The 20,903-nt window shown below is 40.2% G+C and overlaps 1 protein-coding gene across 4 annotated transcripts in view; it reads left to right on the plus strand.

The window, feature by feature from the left end:
• The window catches only part of LOC128765068 (collagen alpha-1(XIX) chain-like), a 127,383-nt gene that overhangs the window by 13,333 nt on the left and 93,147 nt on the right, over nucleotides 1-20,903 (plus strand). For all 4 annotated transcript variants that reach the window (XM_053875464.1, XM_053875465.1, XM_053875466.1 and 1 more), the window contains 4 exons: nucleotides 1,301-1,420; nucleotides 3,810-3,872; nucleotides 10,147-10,191; nucleotides 14,122-14,166. In XM_053875464.1, coding sequence (XP_053731439.1) covers nucleotides 1,301-1,420; nucleotides 3,810-3,872; nucleotides 10,147-10,191; nucleotides 14,122-14,166 — 273 coding nt within the window. The remainder of the gene's footprint in view (nucleotides 1-1,300; nucleotides 1,421-3,809; nucleotides 3,873-10,146; nucleotides 10,192-14,121; nucleotides 14,167-20,903) is intronic.

A 20,903-nucleotide genomic window follows, 5' to 3' on the forward strand; every position in this document is an offset into this window, starting at 1 on the left:
ATTTTGATTTCTTTTTTTTTAAGTAATGCTCATTCTAACAGTATTTTACTGTCCCTCAAAATAAGATAAGATAGATAAAAGATGTTTCAGAAAACACTTTAATTACCTTTAAATAAATGTTTACTATTTTACCACAGTTCTGTTACCAACATATGAAAAAGATAATCCTATACTTGTTTTGCAAATCTTAATAAAACAAAAAAAACAACAACATGAAGTTGTGGCGTGATTACACACACCCTCTTTTACAATACATACAATACAAAATTCAAGTTTTATGTTAGATTCTTTTTCTTCTGTGTTTTGCCTTGACAGCCCCTCACAACAGTCACAATGTAAATACCCAAATCTGATGAACATGCACCACGTACTTAAGTTTAATATGAATGTTCCAATTTCAATGAAAATAATTGTAATTGAAAATGAATGGCTTAACACAAGTCTATTTAATGATTAAATAAACGGTATCAGTTATTCCCACAGCAAGACCGCGTCTCCTTCACCATAACCTCAATGAAGTCTCATTCTTCCTCCGCTTCTTTTACCAGCTCCTTCCATTTCACCCAGCACTGTCACCACTGACAGTCCTCTTCACCTGTTGCACCCTGCCTGCACTTTCCTATTCACCTCCCTTGAATTCCTTGCATTTATTCAGCTTTGACCTAAAAAAAAAGCCAGGATTGCCACCTCATATTTTATTTTTATTTGTGAACTGAGTTATGAGCTCTTCCTTTGAGTTTAACTGCAGTGGCGTGATTCTTTAGGCCCCTCAGGCAGTGCCCAAGCAAACACCAGAGTAATTGGACCCTTATTTACTGGTTGGTTTCCTTTATTTGTTCTGTAATTGACTGGCAATCCGTCCAGTGTCCACCTGCGTCCTACCTGATGAAAAATGGGGTCGGTTCCAGCAGCCCTCCAGTGTCAAACCCAAGTGGAATACGATGGATGGATGTTTTATTTTTCATCTTGATTCCTTGTGTGTCATATTTAAACTATACTAATTCCCCTCATCGACACTTGATATCCAATGTTGGCTATCATCTATTTATCAATAACTGCTAATGTTACTAAAAGAAGAGATGACCTTTGACCTGCTATCATTACTCCTCTCCGCCGGTGTTGGGTTGCAGCGTGGGTTGCCACGAGGGGCCCAGCCCTTCCGAATAACCTGTTTATCATTTCTAACTTTCACTTGACACAGGGACCTGGTCTGTTCCATTCAATTGATTTTTATTGTTTGTGATGTGGCAAACAAGACAAAGTGAGCTGTCTAAATGGTGGAATTTTTCTATTGATTCAGTGTGAAGCCCAGAAGACAATTAATGGGACTTCCCCTCCCGAGGCTACGGACCAGCTCCCTCAGATGCTGTCTCAGCCGCTCTCACAGTCAATTGACAGATGCCAGTGTCCGGCTGAAAAGGTACAATCAATTTCTCCCAACAAGGTCCCTAATTGAGTATGTGGGACGCCTATTGTTAACCGAGTGAGCACTGACTTACACCACCTGGACTCCATTCCTCCACTAAAGCACCGAAGAGCCAGTTCAAGAACAGCAAACAAACTCTTTCTTTAAAAGCACAAAATGCCTTTGTTTCCTTGAGTCAGTAAGTACCGTTGCCTTAATACGTACAAATTGATTTTGTTACGAGTCAGAAACCTGCGGCTAATGTGATAATGTGATATTTCATGTGATGCTCTGAGAGCGAAAGGGAAAGAACAGGTACTTAAACACCGTGTAGTAGAAAGAATGGCGCAAACTTTGACTTCATCAGTGACTCTTATTTAATTCTTTCCATTCAGTATTAATAGAAGGTTGACATTGCTTCTCTCATTGAACATCTATTGACTGCCCTCAAAATATACTGTTTATATACAGGAGCAGTTTTGGTTAAAAAAATCCCTCCAAAATTTAGATTCACAAGCTGACATTTATGGTAATATTCATGTCAAATATCAAATCATCAACATAGTCGTGTATTTGCAACTTGCCCTCTGCTATTCCAGACCACTAACCTGAGAGTTGAGACTGGGACCAGTGCAAACAGAGAATAAGTACAAGACCAAGACTTTGCAGGCCCGAGACCAGACCATGACCTATGAGAGGAGTGGGACTGAGCCCATTGCTCTTACACTGTGTCAGCGTTTCCAATTCATACTTTGCTGTCTCCCAGTATCCAATGCATGTATCTCTACTACTATTTCCTCAGCAGACTGTCTACTTTTATGCATATTTGAGTCAAATGTGATGGCTTTACAAATTGTTAGGTAAATTATCTGTAAATTATTTCCGTCGACAACTGGGTTATTTTTTTTCATTTACCGTCAAAAAACCTTAAAAAAAGCAGCCCATTGAGAGCAAACTTCTATACGTTTTCACATTATTTGTGTGTGTACTCTACACTAGATAGAAACAGTGAGTTACAATGGATGGGTCCTGCCATTTTTTTTTCCACAAAATGAAAGAAAATAACGTATCAGACACTGGCAGTGTAAATGTTACATCCTCTTCCTGCACCATTGACAACACCTTAACATATTGCCTCAGCCTCTGGTGCAGCAGGTGCACAGCAGCCCAAAAAAGAGGCCCTCCAAGGGGTCAGCAACACAGCCCAAAAAGAAAATCATCCGCTGTACTATCCCCACACAAGAGGAATTGTACAGGGTGCACAACATCATAAGAGACTCCGCCCATCCTGACCACAGTCTGTCTGAACTGTTGCCGTCAGGCAGGCGGTACAGATGCGTCAAAGCCAGGTTAAACAGACTTAAGATCAGTTTACTTTCTGCCAGCAGTGAGAGCCCTGATATCCAGATATATGACTTTATGACGGATTGTGAGTTTATTCTGGTGGCTGTTGTATGACTGTGCACTGTAGTCGATCGCACTTTTTAATTTCGTGGAGGAACATGATTTCATTTAAACAAGTGACAGACAAGAATATTACACAAACAAGATTTATTACAAAAACGGCAGAGTCCACACAAATGGGACACGTGCAAAACAAGTAACCAAGGCTGCAACGAAGCAAACACAGTGATCAATTTCGAGGGACTTGTCTAAAAACTCCAGTAAAACACGTGACAGGTCGGGCACTCATAACGAAAACCTGCAGGACAAGAGAACATAAATTACAATGGACTTATGAAAATTGTCAGGCACTACAGCAAAAAACTGGGCAAACCAGGAAGAAAAAAATATGATGGAGCAAAAATCCCAATGTTTAGAAAGAGATTCAGCATCATACCACGGTGTAGAAAACTTCACAATAAAGTTAAAAGTATGGATAAGGAGGGCCCTGTGCTTTATACATCTTATTGTATGAGGTGGGAGTGCTCTTAAACACAAATAGCTTTTCGTTTATTTTGTTTTTGCACCATTATATAATGGGCCCGAGGTGGCCACAAGCCTGGAGTTTTCCTGGATCATAACAATACTGCATAGTTGCTGTTCAGCCATGGAAATTCCACTGTATCTATAAATAAAGTATGGTTCTGGTTTAAATGAAACAAAATGTAGTAACAAAACAAAACATGTTAGCAATTCAAACAATGACGTTGAAAGGACTCTAATTCTACCATAAAAATTTGAGCCAATACATTGCACACTTCATGTGAAATGTCAGCTATTCCATCCATTCTGATCTACGACATTCTCATGGTGGAATGAAGATAGGCTTTTGCTACATTCAGCTCAATCTCACTCTACGTAACATTGGCCCTCCCAACGGTATATTTAAGCTTACTGTGTATTTAGCCAAAAGGCTACTAATTCAGTTGACAATGAAGAGAACACATTGCATTTTTTGCAGGGGGATCCAGGTTTACCAGGTGTTGCTGGGCTACCAGGACAAAAGGGGGATCGCGGCCAGAAGGTGTGTAACTTTCTTATCGAGCTATGTTCCTAAGAGCTGTGCTGTGTTTGTGGCCTGCCGAGTTTTGTCGGTTCAATTTTGGAGAAATTGCTTTGTTTGAACTGTCAAAAAGCAGCATGAAGCCAAACAACAAACATGTATTTTGCAATAAATTAATTGTCAGAGGAACACTGGCGAGTTGAAATCGAATATCAGCAGGCCATTGTTTGTGTTGTCGGCTCTGACAGTTACGTGTTCGGCAGTCAAGGTCCTGCACCAATGGAGCTGTACAATTACCTTCACAACAAGGTCAATTTTCTTCCGGAAACACTCAGCGTAGGTGAACTGGGAAATCAAGCAATTGCCCAATCGCAGCGTTGACAGGAGAAGTTGGGAAAATGAGACAGATTCCACTAGTCTGACAGCTCAATAGACAGGCTGGATGGAAAGAACGGATGGAAATTATGGTACTGCCATCAGATGAAGACATTTTCTACCCCCCCAAAAAACACCTCAGCGCAGTATCCCTTTTAGGTTTCTATAGAAAGTTTAGCGATCAGTCCTGAGGATGAATGGAATCCAAGGAGAACAGGTGTTGGCCCGGTGTGTCTGATGAGACCAGATGGCTTTTAGCATCAGTGGTGAGATTGCCCAGATTGAGATGCACATGATGACAAGTGACTGCTAGTGCATAAAAGGCTTGTGATAAATGCTTTTCTCTCACTGAGACACAATGTTGGTAAACTCCACTGCATGTAAAGGACTCAACCTCGATGGATTCCATTGTCCTATTTGTTTTCATTCAGCCAATAAGTCACGTTACTTTTGAAATGTATTGTTTTCATCTTATCCCCTGTTACTTATTCCCTATTGGGGTCACTGGGGGATGGAGATAATCCCAGCTGCTTGAACACTCACACCTATGGGCCATATATTTACTTCTGCATGTTTTTAGACCGAGGAGTGTCTGTAAAATAGCATCACATTCTCACTTCGTCATGTTGGCTATCGCCAAGTGGTCAGCCTTCTGCTTTCCACATAGAGACATTCATCTTTCAATTGAGTTAAACTCCCTTGACTATTACTGACACCACTGGCAGCGCTTCACTGGACCTTCCAGCATGCAAAAAATAACTTCAAAAAGAATAATGAAAAAGTGGTCAGAGATATGGTTAAGCCATGGGGTGGCTTTACTCAAGGTTCCGCCCTTAAAATACAATGTACTAGTACTAGTACTAGTACTAGTACAATGTACTGACTTGTACTAGTACTGACTTGTGTGCCTACTTTGGACGCAACAGTCCAATTGATGAGCGGGTCGAATACAATATTTTAATACAATATAAAAATGACAAAAATACCACAAAAAGCTTCACCGAACCGGGATGAGTCCACAAGGGAATAAAATCCCAAAAAATTGCATCAGCAAACCGGGAGAACAAATGCAAGCGGAGTCTGTAAATAGTGAGAACAAACACATTGAACAGTAAAACACTTACTACAGTGGTAGTCAAAACAAACGCACAAACAGGGAAAAGCAACGGCAAGGAGAAAACCAGGATGCAACATGGAGTGAATGGTCAAAGGGAGGCAAAATACAAAACTTTCAGAACGAGTGAATTTAAGATTAGTCAATGAACGGATAAATGACAGAACAAAAGCAAGTGAGGAGTGTCACTTTACCAGGGATACAAATGAAGTCAATCTGGAGTCCAGGTGCTTAGGAGATCTCAACGCTGATGAGATGCTTGACTCCAGCCGTGTGCCTCAAAACAGGAAGGAAGAAAGGAAACACAAAACGGGAATTGCAGAAACCCAAATAAAAGCGAATCATGACGTACCTAAGCAAAGAATCCCTACACAGAACAGATATCCGCTGTTATGTTTGGGGGTACAGAACATATTTCCGGCATATGTTGGGGCTGACTCAGTCATATATGTCTGTATCCTGCTGGAAATTTCCGTTTGAGGCGGTGTACCCTGAACAGGTCACTCTTCCATCACAAATCGGCTCAAAAGCACTGGGAGGAAAGGTCAACTGTCCATGTAAACTTCAAGACAATTCCAAATTAAATATAGTGTATTTGAGCAAAACTGCATCAATGTGCCGGCCGCCAAAAAAGACGTGAATCTGACTTGCAAATATGCTTGAATTGATCTCCGGTGATTCTTAATTGACAAGGCAGGGGTCAGCGCTCCAGCTGCACCCTGCCTGTGGATGTGCACTTTGTTGGTGAGAGAGTTGATGGTGATGAATTAGCCCCAGTTAACTGATGTGACTGGCATGCATTTTAAATTTCACACAATTGTAGAACAGCTTTTCTGACAGCGTATCCTTCCTCCTCCAGGAAGGACCTCGCTAGTCACTGGCATCCACAAGCAAATGAATGAGCTGTTTATTTTCTCCCTCCATCTCGCCGCCATTATTTGAGCACAGGGTGTTTTCTGCTGCACAACTCTGACTTATGCTGTTAACACCTGAAATCTAATTTCGGGTCTTCAACAAATCGATACTTGGAGCCATTTATTTACTCATGGCGAACGCTGGGATTCATAACAAATCCTATTATGGGCTCGAACAATAAATCAATGAAGTTAAGGAAAAACACCATCAGACACCACGCAGAAATAAGAACAACGGTTGTTTTGACTGGCTTCCATTGTTGACCTTTTCAGACACTGTTCTATTCAAAAGTGTGACACCTCTTTTAAGTCGAAGCAAAAGTAAGACGCATCAATCTGAATTTTGGAACATTAATGGATGCATCTTGATCACTTTGAAACTCAAATCCAGTCGTGTTCTTGAGCTTAATAAGATAAATGTTTTTGTTGATAAAATGCTTTATTATGCATCTGTTGAATTCACCTGCAAAAGGTTGAATTAAGCCAATAGTCCCTGGGGCTGCTTCCTTTAACAGTAAAGATAAGAATGATCTGAACGTCCGAGGAGTGACTGCACAATTTATTATCTTTGTTTCCACTTCCGTCTGTTCCTTCGCCTCATGTTAATCTCCATTTAGTGATCAGCTCAAGACAATTGTAGGTGGGGGGGATTTCAATGAGTAGTTTCTAAGGTTGAATCTTGATTGAGATAAATCGTAGATGAGTTTTGTTTTTTTTGACAACTTTGAAAAGTCTTTTAAAACCTCAGTTAAATAGTATGGCAGTTTTTTCAGTCTGAAATTAAGCAGAGAAAAACGCAGGTCTGGGCTGCTTTTGCGCCATGAAAGGTCATAGGGGATTTGTTTACACTCTCCTCTTGCATTAAAAACAAATAAAATTCACAAACAAGTAATGGTGGGAGAACCTTACTAAAAACAAGAGCGATGAGTTGTCGAGGTTTCATGAAACAGTGTCCTAATTTTCAAAGGCCACCAGGTGACTGTGTCTGCTGTATAATCTTTGGCTTTGCAACTATTTCAATGAGACCTCACATCGTTTTTAAACAAAGAGCACCACCTACTGAGCTCTGAAAATTAGGGCACTGTTTCATGAAACCTCATGAACCCATTACCACTACTTAGTCATATATTCAGCTGTATTCACAGTTGCCTATAAAGTGGTAAAAGCTTATGTGCGACAAAATTTCGTACAACTAGGCAAAGGCAGTATCTGCTTCCGGCCGGTGAAGGTACAGGATGTGTCTGGCTTGCTAAATGTGCCTGTTTCATAATAAAATAACTTGAACATTAATGTTATAAAAGACATTGTTACAACAGAAGAAACATTCACATCCACAAAAAGATGGGTCTTGTGCATAAATCTAGCCAGTCACATGCTGTTGATGATTATCCTGTTCATGCTTCATAGTCGTTCATGGAGTGCTGCAAACAAGTCAATTCATTGTTTGGGCTTTGGTTGACACTGAAAGTACATCAGTAGGCGGATGCTGAGACAAGTTCCGGGTCAGTATGGAGAAAGAAGCATGACAAAAAGTGAGTTTTAGTAGGGCTGGGTTCAGTATGTAGACGGCCGTTTCACTGAAGAGGTGCGATCGTACTTTTATCGTACCTTCAGAAGGGTGTGCTTAGTAGATGTGCATGAAGTTGTACTGTGTGCTATTGTAATACTATGCCCTTGCTACCCTTAGTTTAAAGGCAAAAGGGAAGTCCGTGAATCCTTAGTGATACCAAGGTTTAAGATGTTCGCACAGCAGCAACTGAAAGGGATAGGATTCTGCTGGTCTTTTTAATTGCCGACCCAGGATATTATTTTAATGTAGATTACAATAATGCCTTAAAGTATTACAATTTCCAATTGAACTTGACTTTGTGGTGATTAATAGAAGGCATCTCGACAATTGAGAGCATTTACAACATCAGTAAGGAGAATTACGGGCCAATCTTCGTGACCTACACCGTGAGCTTCTGGGGAGTGTGTGTGGGATTACAGTGGCTGTGCAAACAACCACTACCATCCTGCATTACAGTCAAGGTTTGATGCAGGATTCAAATGCACTGCAAAAGGGATTAAACCGCTATGATTAATCCTGAATCCCCCAGGAAATTAAACAGATAAGTGGTGGGTTATAAGAATGCAGCTTACTTGAAAGAAAATCCATTTTCTTTGGCCTCGCACATAAACCCGAGTTGATCCACGGCGTCTTCGCGGACATGAAACGGCGGGAGTGAGATAGGATGGTAGGACTCTAACCATCCTATTATGTTTCCTTAGCTTTTATTTGTTTTGTTCAATTTGCAGTTTGAGTTTTCAATTAGAGAACCATTTGACCCAACTGTTGTATAGTGAAGTGCGCATGGCAGATAAAATTCATACCTCTGTAATGTGCATCAACAGCATCTTTCTTTGAATATCAATATCTGGGGAAAAAAAAGCTATTCCATGGGCTTTTTAAAATGCTTTGGGTCGCAGTGGGGCATGTTTTCTGTTTAAAAATGCTCAATAAATCTCAATTTGTGTTGTTACAAATTTGCATTTTTCATGTTGCGATGTAAACACGCTTTTGTCTGTTTGTTTTGCTCCTGGTGTTTGGTACAGTAATGCACATGTAAGTGTTCTGCTGAACTCAATGACTTCAGTGGAGTAGTCGAGAGCACCAAACTTCACTTGAGACCATTTCTTCCACAGTAAGAAATAAATGTGTTTGTCTCCATGATTGACAGATGGCTTCTGCATTCTGTATTTAGTTTGCTCTCTCCCAATTCCATAGTCTTAGTCTCTGGCCCTCAAAGTCTTGGACTTGTTCCCTGAATTCTCTGGTCTTGGGTGAGGTGGTCTCAACAACAACACTCCCCAAACATTCAGTTTAAATCAGATCTATGGTGAAAGATGAAGTAATCCATTTTTAATCGTGTTTATTTCTGATGTTTCCAACATTTGAGCACAGAACTCACTCTGTTGGACGTTATTTTCAGGATCAAGCGTCTTTTTCTATTGTGCATTTGACTCCAAAGCGACTTTTTTTTGGACCAAAGCCTGTCTGATCTCTCCTTCTTCTATGATAGTGCGTGTAAAGTGGGGCGGGTGGGATTTCGCGCACGTCATGGATCAGGAGATTTTGAAGTTGCATAAGAAACAAAGCTACAGAAGAGGCAAACTAACTCTGATGAGAAGGCACTTACACGTCACGTAGAAGTAGAAAATGAAAGTTCAAAAGAGATACAGTTTAAAGGCTGAAACTGACCTTTTGCGAGTCAAAAAGCTTGAGCTACAAATAACTGTCTGTGAAAAGAGCACAGAGACGTGGAAGTCCAGGAGAAAAGGCAACAATGGCACTGAGTTCGTAAAAGTAATGAATCATTTTGATGATTTGGGTTTTTTTAAGCGTAGCATTTTCCCATACGTACATGGAATTTGCAAACATAAGCATTTCATAATCATACAGTAATCCATAATCCTCCTATAGATTCGTAGAGGATACTCTAATGACAGTGAGATAATATGCATTTGCACTGTGTTTAATTAGATTCTTGGCTCGCAGCTTTCTTAATTTGCTGGATAACAATCTTTTCGTCTTCACAATCTGCTTATCTATTCATTCTTATCAGATCTTGTCAGACCTTTTCTTCTTCGCCGTTCCATTGTTCGGCTTTTTTTTTATCGTTCCGCGGCGCAAAATTATTAGAGCACCACAATGGACTTCCACAGGGGTCAGATTTGGGCTGCCCCGGTGGAAATAGTATCCGGGCAGCTGCTCTGCCACTGTCAGCAGGAACCGGCTGAGCAGCTGTAGAAACAGAATAGTTGGTGAAATGACAAGCATCTATGAAGGGATTTACTAATCTGTGAGTGAAAGACCTTTCACTAACTGTTCGATGTGTTATTTCCATTGCAGGGAGACACTGGGGAGGCTGGGATTCAAGGAAGTCCGGGACACAAGGTACCACAAAAACATAGTCTAGTGTGGACTGTTATTTCTTGCCACCTCAAAAATAACTATAAAATGCACATCGGCTTGCAAATCATTCAATTATTAAGCATTATTAAGCTTGTAAAATAGCAGCTGGGCTGATCTGTCAGTTACCTATACTGTATATAAAATGCATTGTTGTGATTCTATCTGCCCCATTCTGCTTTGCCCCCACTGTTTCCTCCACCCAAGACTTCGCCTTGGCAACTGCTCCAGAAGTGTCAACTGCTACAGCTTCAATGACAAGTGGAAGCTTGTGCTGAAGTTTCACTTTTCTTCAGAACTTAAAATTATGCTGACAGTACAGATGTGATTCTTTTTCTACTGTTCAAAGCACCAATAATACAGCTACACAATGTTAAATTCTAATAATAGCCGCATTACCTCAAACGTTTCCATTAAGTGTTTGCTGCTATAATTAGTTGTGTTACGGACACTATTATTGATATAGATTTTATCACCGCTGCTTCTTTTAGCGTCAACATCCATAACTTATGCTCCAGTTGAACGGGAATAGAGCCAGTATTTTTACTGCCTCAAATTTAAACGTGTTACTACGATGCTGTTGCCACTACTACTACTTTTCAAATTTAGAGTCACTGTGTGTCTTGTGTATAGATGGGTAGCACATTTCAACGCCAGTCATATGTCATTTCTGCTCCCTTCTTACTTAATAATAATAATAATAATAATAATAATAATAATAATAATAATAATAATAATAATAATAATAATAATAATAATAATAATAATAATATAACAATGAGGAAATTCTTGTTTGTTTTTTCAAATGAAATAGTTTGTTTACCATCAATTTATTTGGTAATTACACTGTAATAATAATCCACGTTAAAAAAAATAAATAAATAAAGCCAATGCATTTTTCAAGCAGTGGTTCTGACTCAAGACTCTAAGAGCCCACTCATACTCCTGTACAGGGGTTGGGAAGTCCAGTCCTCAAAGGGCCAGGTTGGTGCAGGTTTTTGTTCCAACTGACCAAGCACACCCTGCTTAACCAATGAGGTTTCAGCTGAAACAAGCAACATCAGACTGGCAGTCAATAAATTACACTGCTAAGACAAAGGGCAGCTGGGTGTATGCTAGGTTTCAGACGAATCTATAGTGATGTAAATAGATCAAAAGATTTCAACATAAAAGTAAGAAAGTGGTAAAGTAAAATGGAAGTATCTTTCAATGTACTGACTTGTGCTTCAGACTCGCATGGAATAATCTTTGATACAAGTGTTTGATCCTGGCATGACATCCATCTTTTACTTTAGGAAACTGTGCCGTGGTTTCTGCCAGTAGAGCTTGAAAGTCTATACAGAATCGCCAGGTTGTGTTTGGGGATACATAATGAAAAAGGGAGTTAAAGAACATCACCCCCTCAATGGAGTGATGAGTGTAATTGTTCACCTGAGAAAACCTCTACTTAATAGAACACAGCCATTTGAACGTAGTGACATCTAGTGGTGGGAGGTCTTCACCCTGCACAGTAATGCATTGTGTGAGATCTAGCTTTTAGGCTGCTTAAATTGGATTTTAAGCCACATTGCTTGGTCTTCCTGACCACTTATAAAGGTGTAGCAAAGATAGATTTTCATAACAGTGTTGCCGGGCAACAGGGGTCACCGCACAGAGTTCGGTTCCAAGCTGCAACACTTTCCTGAAATCCCACTGCAGACAGTTGGCAGTGCACCTCAGGAGAAAAGCCAATGAGGGATCTTGTCTTGTTGAGGCTCCAGTAATGTTTACTTGATGGACTAACTGTCCAGGGATTTAGTTATTATAATATTAAATGGAATTTGCACTTTGTTGCAGTCAGTTCAAACTTTTTTTTTTTAGAAAAGGACAATGTACTTCTAATTTATGAAAACAGCATCAGGAAGTGTTAAGACCTTAATGTTGGAATCTTTTAATTTTGTGACATGATCCTTTGGAATTCTGGAAATGGAAACCCAAAGCCAATGCACAGCCAGAGGCTTAATCCCAGTCAGTCAGGGTCTCTAAGATAAACAAACAAGTGCAACCAAGTGGGAGATACCTCTGCATCTGTGTACATTTTTCCACTTGAGGACATCGTGACTTAACTTTATTTACAAGTGAACTGCAAGACTGAAGGTCCAGTCTACCTCTGCACGCTGCGGTGCCGTGGAACTTGTGGGTTGCGCAACAGCAAGTTCACATTAAAGGTCAACGACTGGTGGCAACTTCATGCTCACTATTGTGTCTGATAATATCTCAATAGCAATATAATGTAGATGCAATACTGAGTGGTTTAAGGATCTGTGTTACAACAACGAAATGCGGAACAGCATGAATCACAAAGAAAAGCTCGGTCATATTAACGCCGATGGATAAAATCATTTTTAGAACATAAATATCACTTTTGTGTGAAACTGGAAATAAAAATCTATTCAACATGAATATATGCGTCTTACTGTGATCATAAAGAGTTATGGTCGTCCTTGAACACTGTACTGGCAATTCTGAATGTACAGGGAGGACGTAAAACTGAACAGAGGGATGAGAATGAGATGAGAATGAAGCACTAGCAAACTCCCAGTTGGTGTGTCATAAAGAACACTCAAGAGACAGTTGGTATTGTAGAGCGCCATGTAGAATTATATCATTCTGTTCCTTAGTATTGATAGAGCATGCATTTTTTAAAATTGTTTTTCAAAGTATAAGTGTATCTACAACTTTGAATGTTCATTTTAATACAATTTCTGGATTCCATGTGTCATTCATGCTCCTTGCTACATGCAGTAATAATAATAATAATAATAATAATAATAATAATAATAATAATAATAATAATAATAATAATAATAATAATAGTAATGGAACACTGTTATGGCAAATACTTTTGTTGCAAGGAAATTCTTGTTTTTTCAAATGAAATTGTGTGTTTACCATCAATTTATTTGGTAATTACAGGGTAATAAAAACTAAAAACAATAGCAGCAGACCAGCCAATATTATCATCAGGAAATGCATTTTTCAAGCAGTGGCCCCAAGACTATAAGAGCCCATTATATTGTAACGTCCTGTCAGGGAAACATTACACCTGAATTGTGCTTTGATTAGCATCCTGCGGACCTGAGCGGCTGTGCGTCTCGTCTACTATAAACACTGGAAATGGTAGCTATAATGAATGTCACCATTATTTTATAATAATGTCTCAGCGCAAGCTCCAACTCACCCGCACATGGTTGTTTTCTTACTATATAGTACTGTAATTGATCATGTGTAATTAGCCATCCATCTTCTGCTGGTGGGACAAATCGTGGGGGCAGCTGCCAGAGCTAAGTGGGCCAGACTCGAGATGTGTTGGAGAAATACTGAGGTCTGGCAAACTGAGAGACATTGGCTTCCTCACTTAGGGATCACTTAGGGAGTCAGCTACAGTTCATTTGAGCTGTATGTATATTGTACTTTTGGCCACTTTCCAAAACTGTTGACCACAGGTGAAAGTAGGAATGTTGATGGAGGGCTGTCTGTGCTAGTAAGGAGTGGCCATGACCAACAATCTCTCATTCAACAGTCCCTCAGGAGGCATCGCTAACCTTTTACTCATACTACAAATTCAATTGCCCTTGAAACATGAACTGATGAAACATTTGTTACTGTTGCAGTGTATTATGGGGCTTTGAGTGTTGCTCAAACGGGCTGGACTGAATTTGACAAGCTTGGCTGTTGGCAGTCAATTGAGCTATTATTTCGCTAGCTACTGGTCCGTCCAGATCAATGATGCGAGCAGACAGCACCTTTGAACGATAGGACCCCTGCAACCGAATAAAGGCTGTGAACACCAAGGAGCCCAAGCTCACCTCCAACTAGAAAACACACGGGTGAAGTTCTAAATCCTTTCCCTTGCTGTCCGACTTGTCATTGCAGGGAGATGTTGGCTCAGAAGGGCAAAAGGGAATCAATGGGGAGAAGGTAAGTACCACTATCTCCAGCAGACATATATTCCATACATGGCACATCAGCCAGCTACAGTTTCGTCAGAGAATCAATTCTTATAGGCTTTTCATTTTCTGTGTGAAAGCAGTGGGGGCTGGGGCGAAGTCGTATTTTCTGTTGAAGGTTCCGGTCATATCTGGAGGAGAGCATTAAAGCCCTCAATGTGCGGCGGAATTAATTGATATGTGCTCAACGTCGGTCTCGGCATACTAATGGGCCAGACTCATTTATGAAATTGCTGTCCACTCATTCATTGTCATTTTGGGTCCCATGCATGATGGTAACTGGCGATTTGAATAATGTATTGGCCACATGGTGGATACATTTTCTTCCACAGTGCAACAATCGACCTCATTGTGTTCGATGGTGCTCATATTTTAATCATTACCAACTTATAACTGTTATTCTAATACATTAATGAATGCATTATTAGCGTGTTTTTATTAGATAAACTACTAAAGAAGTATTTGAAGACAAAGGATGTCGAATTAGAGGTCTGCATATTTGTTATCGAGCACAGGAAGATCTGCCGCAGAATCAGTGAATGAAATGAGGTGTAGCAAGCGAAAATAAAACAAACAAAACTGAGGTGATTCATGTAGATTTTAAATGAGGTGTAGTCATTGCATCTCTTGTTTAAAAATGTTGAGCCATTAAATATTTCTTTACATATTATGCACCAAAGCTTTCAAGATGATACATCAAGGAAATGGTTCCCAGACAAACAATGCTCTGAAGTGAAATGCCACATTTTATTGGAAAACATACTGACGGTGAGGGTCGGCGGTGATTCGTAGCTGCTTGTTATTTCTGCAGTTACATTTTTACGGTGAATAAATGAGCTTCCCAAGCCTGGTAAGTAGAAAATGATAGACTATTTTTAACCCGGCTTCTACTTTCTACAGTTCTCCCATGGCTTTTGGGTTCCAGCTGAGCTCCTGTTGACTTGACATGAGCAGCCCCTAAACATGAAGCAGCGGGAGATCATTAGGATTTTGGCATGATAGGAATATGAAGTCACTAGTGGGTGTCTCAAGTGAGCGTCGCACACCTGATGATCTGTTGACAATCTCAGTTCTCTTGTTGGACTCTTCATAACTGGATGTTTTTCAATCACATCATGTTCTACGGGTGAAGGAAATCGGCACAGAAGCTGCAGTTGTAATAATGTTGTGTTACTTCACGGCGAGCTTCTTTGTGCGGTGGCACCTGTCCTTTTCTATTTCTGGTGGTTTTATTTTGTGAATTATAGAAAGACGAGGACAAAGGAGATGTTTATTTCAAACACACCGACGTTCTTTCATCTCAACTTGAGCTCAGGGATTGGAAAGGAGCAAAGAGAAGGGCAGTTTGTATATTTTCTGCCCTTGTTTAATGTAATTTCTGTCAGCTGTAGTTGTTTCTGAACATGTAACTCTCAGTCATTACTCATGATTCATGGTTATGTTCTTTTGCGAAGAGCTGTTGGCATCTTGGAATCAAACATGGAAAAGAATGTTTTTCTCTGGCTACATTTTGTGGAATTTTGCTACTTTGCTACTTGCTTCTTTCTGTTTTTATAGACCTTTTGTGGGTCAGTAGTCCGAGTCTGATCATTGACGGCGATGTCCCGCCTGCTAAAAACCTTGAATTTCCTTCCTTTCTGCTGGAGTTTCACCAAGATGGGTCATGGCCTTGCACCCATGGGGGGTCTCTGGCCGATCTGCTGAGCAGAGTCAATAACAAATTCCTCTTTGTATCCCACCTTGCCATTGATAAGGTTCCAAGATTATCAACTGAATATATCATCATGTTCCAGGCTCTTGCATTGGCTTCCAATCCGGCGATTCTCTCCTCACACCCGACCGACGAGTTCCTTGTGGGTATATTGCAACAAGAGCCTTCATCATTGTTTGGGCAGGGACAAAAAAAACATCCCTGGCAGTTTTAGCTTTTGGCGGCCCGCCGTGATTTTGATGCAACTGTCTTCTCGACACGCGCAGATGAAGCAAAAATAGAAGCCTATCAAGCTCAGTTGTAGCATCTTCCACCTGTACTCCCTTCTCTGTTTCAACCTATTCATCATCAACCTTCAACAATCTGAAAAGGGAAAGACAGGGTTGTGCTATTTCACTTATTAAAGTTATAATAATTGCCGCTTAAAACTGACATACACAAATCCTCCCTGGTTTCAAGTTGAAGATGATAAACAAGACCATGTGATCGGTACCTTTTTCTCATTCTGTCCCCCCTCCACCTACTTGCAACAGCAGCTTGCTTACCCCAGGAGACTTCTTCTTTTCTCACGCGATGAAGGCCATGCCATGTGCTTTACCTTTGGAATTTTATCTATGATAGGACACTTGCGGCAACCGACACCGGAGAACCGCATGTGTGGGTTTGTGTCAGTTTTGAAAATGAACCAATAGGATGGTTTCTTTGTCTTTGTGCCGCTCACTTAATGGTCCCTGCTGGGTGTGTCTAGAAAATACATTGTCAGACATCTTGCGGTAAATTCCAAAAATGTTCTAAAGGCAGCTAATATTTTTTAATAAAATAAAATGTATTCCAATAGCAACTGAAGTGAATTACAATTATAATTTAGCATGTATTAATGCAAAGGCCTGCAGATGAAGTCATAGTCTGCGAACTGAACCTGAATTCTGACCTCTTCCTTTCTGCAATTGGCTCATAACCCCTTCTGAGGCTGGGCATGTTATTTAAGGTTGGAGTGGACACCTGAGAGGCCAGAATTCTATGTATGAGCATGTGATCTGGGATCGTTTTGCACGTCCCATGGGACACAGGGAGTGTACACTGTGTTATCTTGCACACTCGTGGTGTTTAACTCCAGAGAAAAGGAGTCAAAGAACAGTGATGGAACCTGATATCTCTCAAACAAGCGGATCTCCCTCTGTGCTCTCCGGTTTCCTCCTTGTTACGGGTACATTTCGCCGATTGAGCCGCGATGCTAATGAGCTATCTTTCCGTGCCTTCAGTGTCAGCGTGATTACACTTTATACATCGCTGTACGAGGTGTTGTATCACCGATCCGATGGAAAGTCACAAAAGGCATTTCTTGCTTTGACCCCTTTGGCATGCGGAGGGCGGCACTATGGAGATATCTGTGCCACATGATCCTGCTCCAAGGCAGTTGGAAAGCTTGTGATACAGCGTTTCACCGTCGGAATGTTTAGAATACCAATGACACCTTTACTCCTAAATAGATTTTAATGCCTCGTGCATGATGATAACCTCAACTTAACATTTTCGAACAAAGATATAAGAGTTTTTCTGAACTTCCTGCCTATCATTATTCTTTCATTATTGTTTGGGATTTATAATGGGCATAGAAAAAATTCACTGCTGCCACTGTAGTGAAACAAAATACAACTAAACAGTGTCTGTTTTTCAAATTTTATTTTTTTGCAGAGAAATGTCAGGGAATTCTATTGAAATTTCAAGTTCTCATTATGTTTTGTAAATGTGCACATATATAGACTTTATATTTATATGAATTCATACAATATATTTTATATAATTATATATTTGTAAAATAATAATTATAAGAATAAGAATAAGAATTGTAGTAAAAATTGATAGATTGTTTACACATAGTAGAAACACTGCAGGTTCATATCAGTCCCACTAGAAACTCTGAGGAGCTGATACTCATCCAGGCCAACCCTCGGCACCAACTGGATGGCTTTAGTGCCCAGTTTCCTTCGAGCACAGAACCACCCGCAGGACACCCAGGGGAATGCAGTGAAATGCCTTTCCAATTATTTAGTTATTCCAAGCGAATGAGGTGGACTTGTGTGATTTAAAACAGGTTATATATCCGGAATATCAAGGCTGTTTTTTCAGCAGCAGCATCTGAGCATCGCTGGTAATGAGCCCGAATCCTGCCATCACTTTATCTCTCAGACAAGGACAGCGACAGGTAGAAGCTCCAGCTGCTCACGTGCATAAATAAACATAAACAGCCTGCATTTGTGCACAACTCTCTTTGCTTGCTTTAGTGGTGGAGCGTTGGGGGATATTGTCTCATGGCCCCACACACAGCACTGTGGTGTGTGTGTGTGTGTGTCATTAGCAGGCCAGTGTTCACAGCTCCCCACAGTGTTGTGACCTCCAGGCGCGTGGACAACAGCCCACCCTGTAAAAGCAACAAAGTCGACACCCGGCAACAAAAGCAAACAACACATGCAGACTCTGTCGACGACTTCTTCCTCTGTGCCAGCTGAAATGGTGCTGTGGGCCTGGTGAGGCAGCTTGACATGGTCGAGCTGTGATGGGAGAGAAAATAGGAATCTCTTGAGAGGTTATTAGATGTTTGCCTCTGTGGACAGAAAGACTATCATGACTTCATCAAGAGGCTATATTAACATGTGAAACAATCTGTTCATTTATTCACTCAACATGACACTCATTTCCAGGTTGAAATATTGACTGCTATTGTGCTGTGTACCCTGGCATCTCATGTCCCACTTCTCACCTCTCATGGAGGTGTTTGACATGGCTCAGGGTTGTACACAAGTGAATCCCCACATAATCCAAACCTGTCGACCTATCTTCAGGTAAGGTGGCTCTATATTAATTCCAGTCACTTCATTTGTGCAGGATCTGATGCAAAAACATTCTACAATGAAATGAAAAATTCAACACAGTGACAACGACCTTGGCCAAGCGCCGGCTCACTGCCGCTCTGTCGACATTCTTGCTAACCTGCGAGCAAATGCGGCAAAATTAAAATCACATTTTCCGCTTTCATGTTATAAGACATGGCTGTGAAATACAGCATTTTAGTTTGTTTTCTCAACACAACTCTACCACAACTACTTACGCACTTACCTACGCAAATCAGACAAAGGTTCTTAAATATGTAAAAAAGAACACCATACTGATTTGTCTATGCAGGTTATCTATGAACCATCTTATGTTTGCATCGCCAGCCTTTGTTTTGAACAGACCTCAGATGTGCAAAACAAAAAGTAAAAGACGGATTTTACGCACAAATCTCATTTGTCAGTTAAGGTTGTTTTTGTTGGCTCCATTTCCATACTTTTGAGCCAGTCTGTCTCACTATATTACTGCATGCGTCGCCAGGAGTTGCTCATGTGGTACCATTGAGGCAAAGGGTGGCTGAGCACTACACTCACCCATGTGTCCGTACTGTGGAGGAAGTTTGGACATTTGATCTCAGTAGAACATGAGAAAAGCAGCCAAACATATCAGGCTTTATCTATATAGTGCTGAATTTCTCCTTTGAGAACTTGTTGTGTTGGTTTCCATTATTTGATCGCAGGCTAACTTTATACTGACAGGTTGGAATAGATGTCATATTGTTTAAATCAATATGCTGTTGACATATTCTCCAATTATTACAGGTAAACTATAAGTACATTTTTCAGCCTCAAATGTAGCATCATAAAAAGGCACACCATCAATAGCTTAAAGCAAGATGTGTCATAAAGTGCTGCTGAATTGCGGAATATAAATGAATGCAAACTTAAACATGGAATAAAGTATTTGCTGCAGTGGTTCGTGTAAATTTTGTTTGGAGAGTGGAACCCAAGTGCTTGTAATACCTGGAGTACATGGTGACTCAGACACACGAGAGCAACAGTAACCGTGAACAATCCATGAAATAGACATATGAAGACAAAAGAAATGTACAAAGCGCAGGAAATGAGAACACTACGTAAGATGAGCGTGAAGAAAGCAAAGTACATCTTCATTCATAACATTCATCTTCATTTTGGAATAAATTATAATCCTCATTTGGAAGGTGGAGATAATGAAAAGTCAAGATGCATGTAACTACATTTTTCTTGCAACAGTTGCTGATGATAAAATTAATTCATATTCTATTTTTATTTGTATATTTCTTTTTTAATGTCAGCAATATTCACCATATTTACACAAAAAGTTTTCCAGCCATAGCATTGTCTCTGACATCCGGCAAAGAAAAATGCAATAACGTCATATGACCTTCAGTCCTGTATGTAGCTATGACAGCAGTTTGCAGGGTCCAAAATTATATTTCTGTTCTGGATCTTGCGAATGGCATTGGATCTATTATATTGACCCCATGATATTACTTTGTTGTTGTGTTGACTCTCAGTACTGGCAACAGTAGCAGAATATATGAAAAGCATTAATGTCTCATCTCTTTTGTTTTGATGTGTATTTTCTCTGTCATGTTCCAGATGACTCATGCATTGAATTATTCTTGGTAGAGGCAGGATTAATGCGATAACTTATCATCATTTGCAGATAGAACACACTATTAATAGCTTCTCCAACTCCATATTTAACTGTGACAAATGAATGTATTTCTCTGGCTTTTTGCAGGCCACTCACGCTCCTTCCCTCCAAGTCAGATTTAAAAAGTTGCAGCTTCTGGCCTAAATGTGTCACACCTAACAAGATTTGGTGCAAATACTGTGTCAATATGTCAATATGTGCCAAGCCTCATTCATCAGCTATTGCTCTTTTATCTCGACTGTCTCACGTGTCACATTTTTTTTCAATACAGGGTCTTGACTTTGCCTCCAGCCTGCAGAATGTTAAACCTCTAAATGCCCCGGCTGGAGGCTGATGATCGTATTTTAGTTAAATTCAAGGAGATGGAAGCATGTAGGACACGTCCAGCTTGAATCAACTATATTAATTTGGCAGGGTTATCGGATCAACAAGCAAAATGAAGTATTTTATTTACCAAGAAGAGC

Source organism: Synchiropus splendidus, chromosome 9, assembly GCF_027744825.2.
Source record: "Synchiropus splendidus isolate RoL2022-P1 chromosome 9, RoL_Sspl_1.0, whole genome shotgun sequence".
NCBI lineage: Eukaryota > Metazoa > Chordata > Actinopteri > Syngnathiformes > Callionymidae > Synchiropus > Synchiropus splendidus.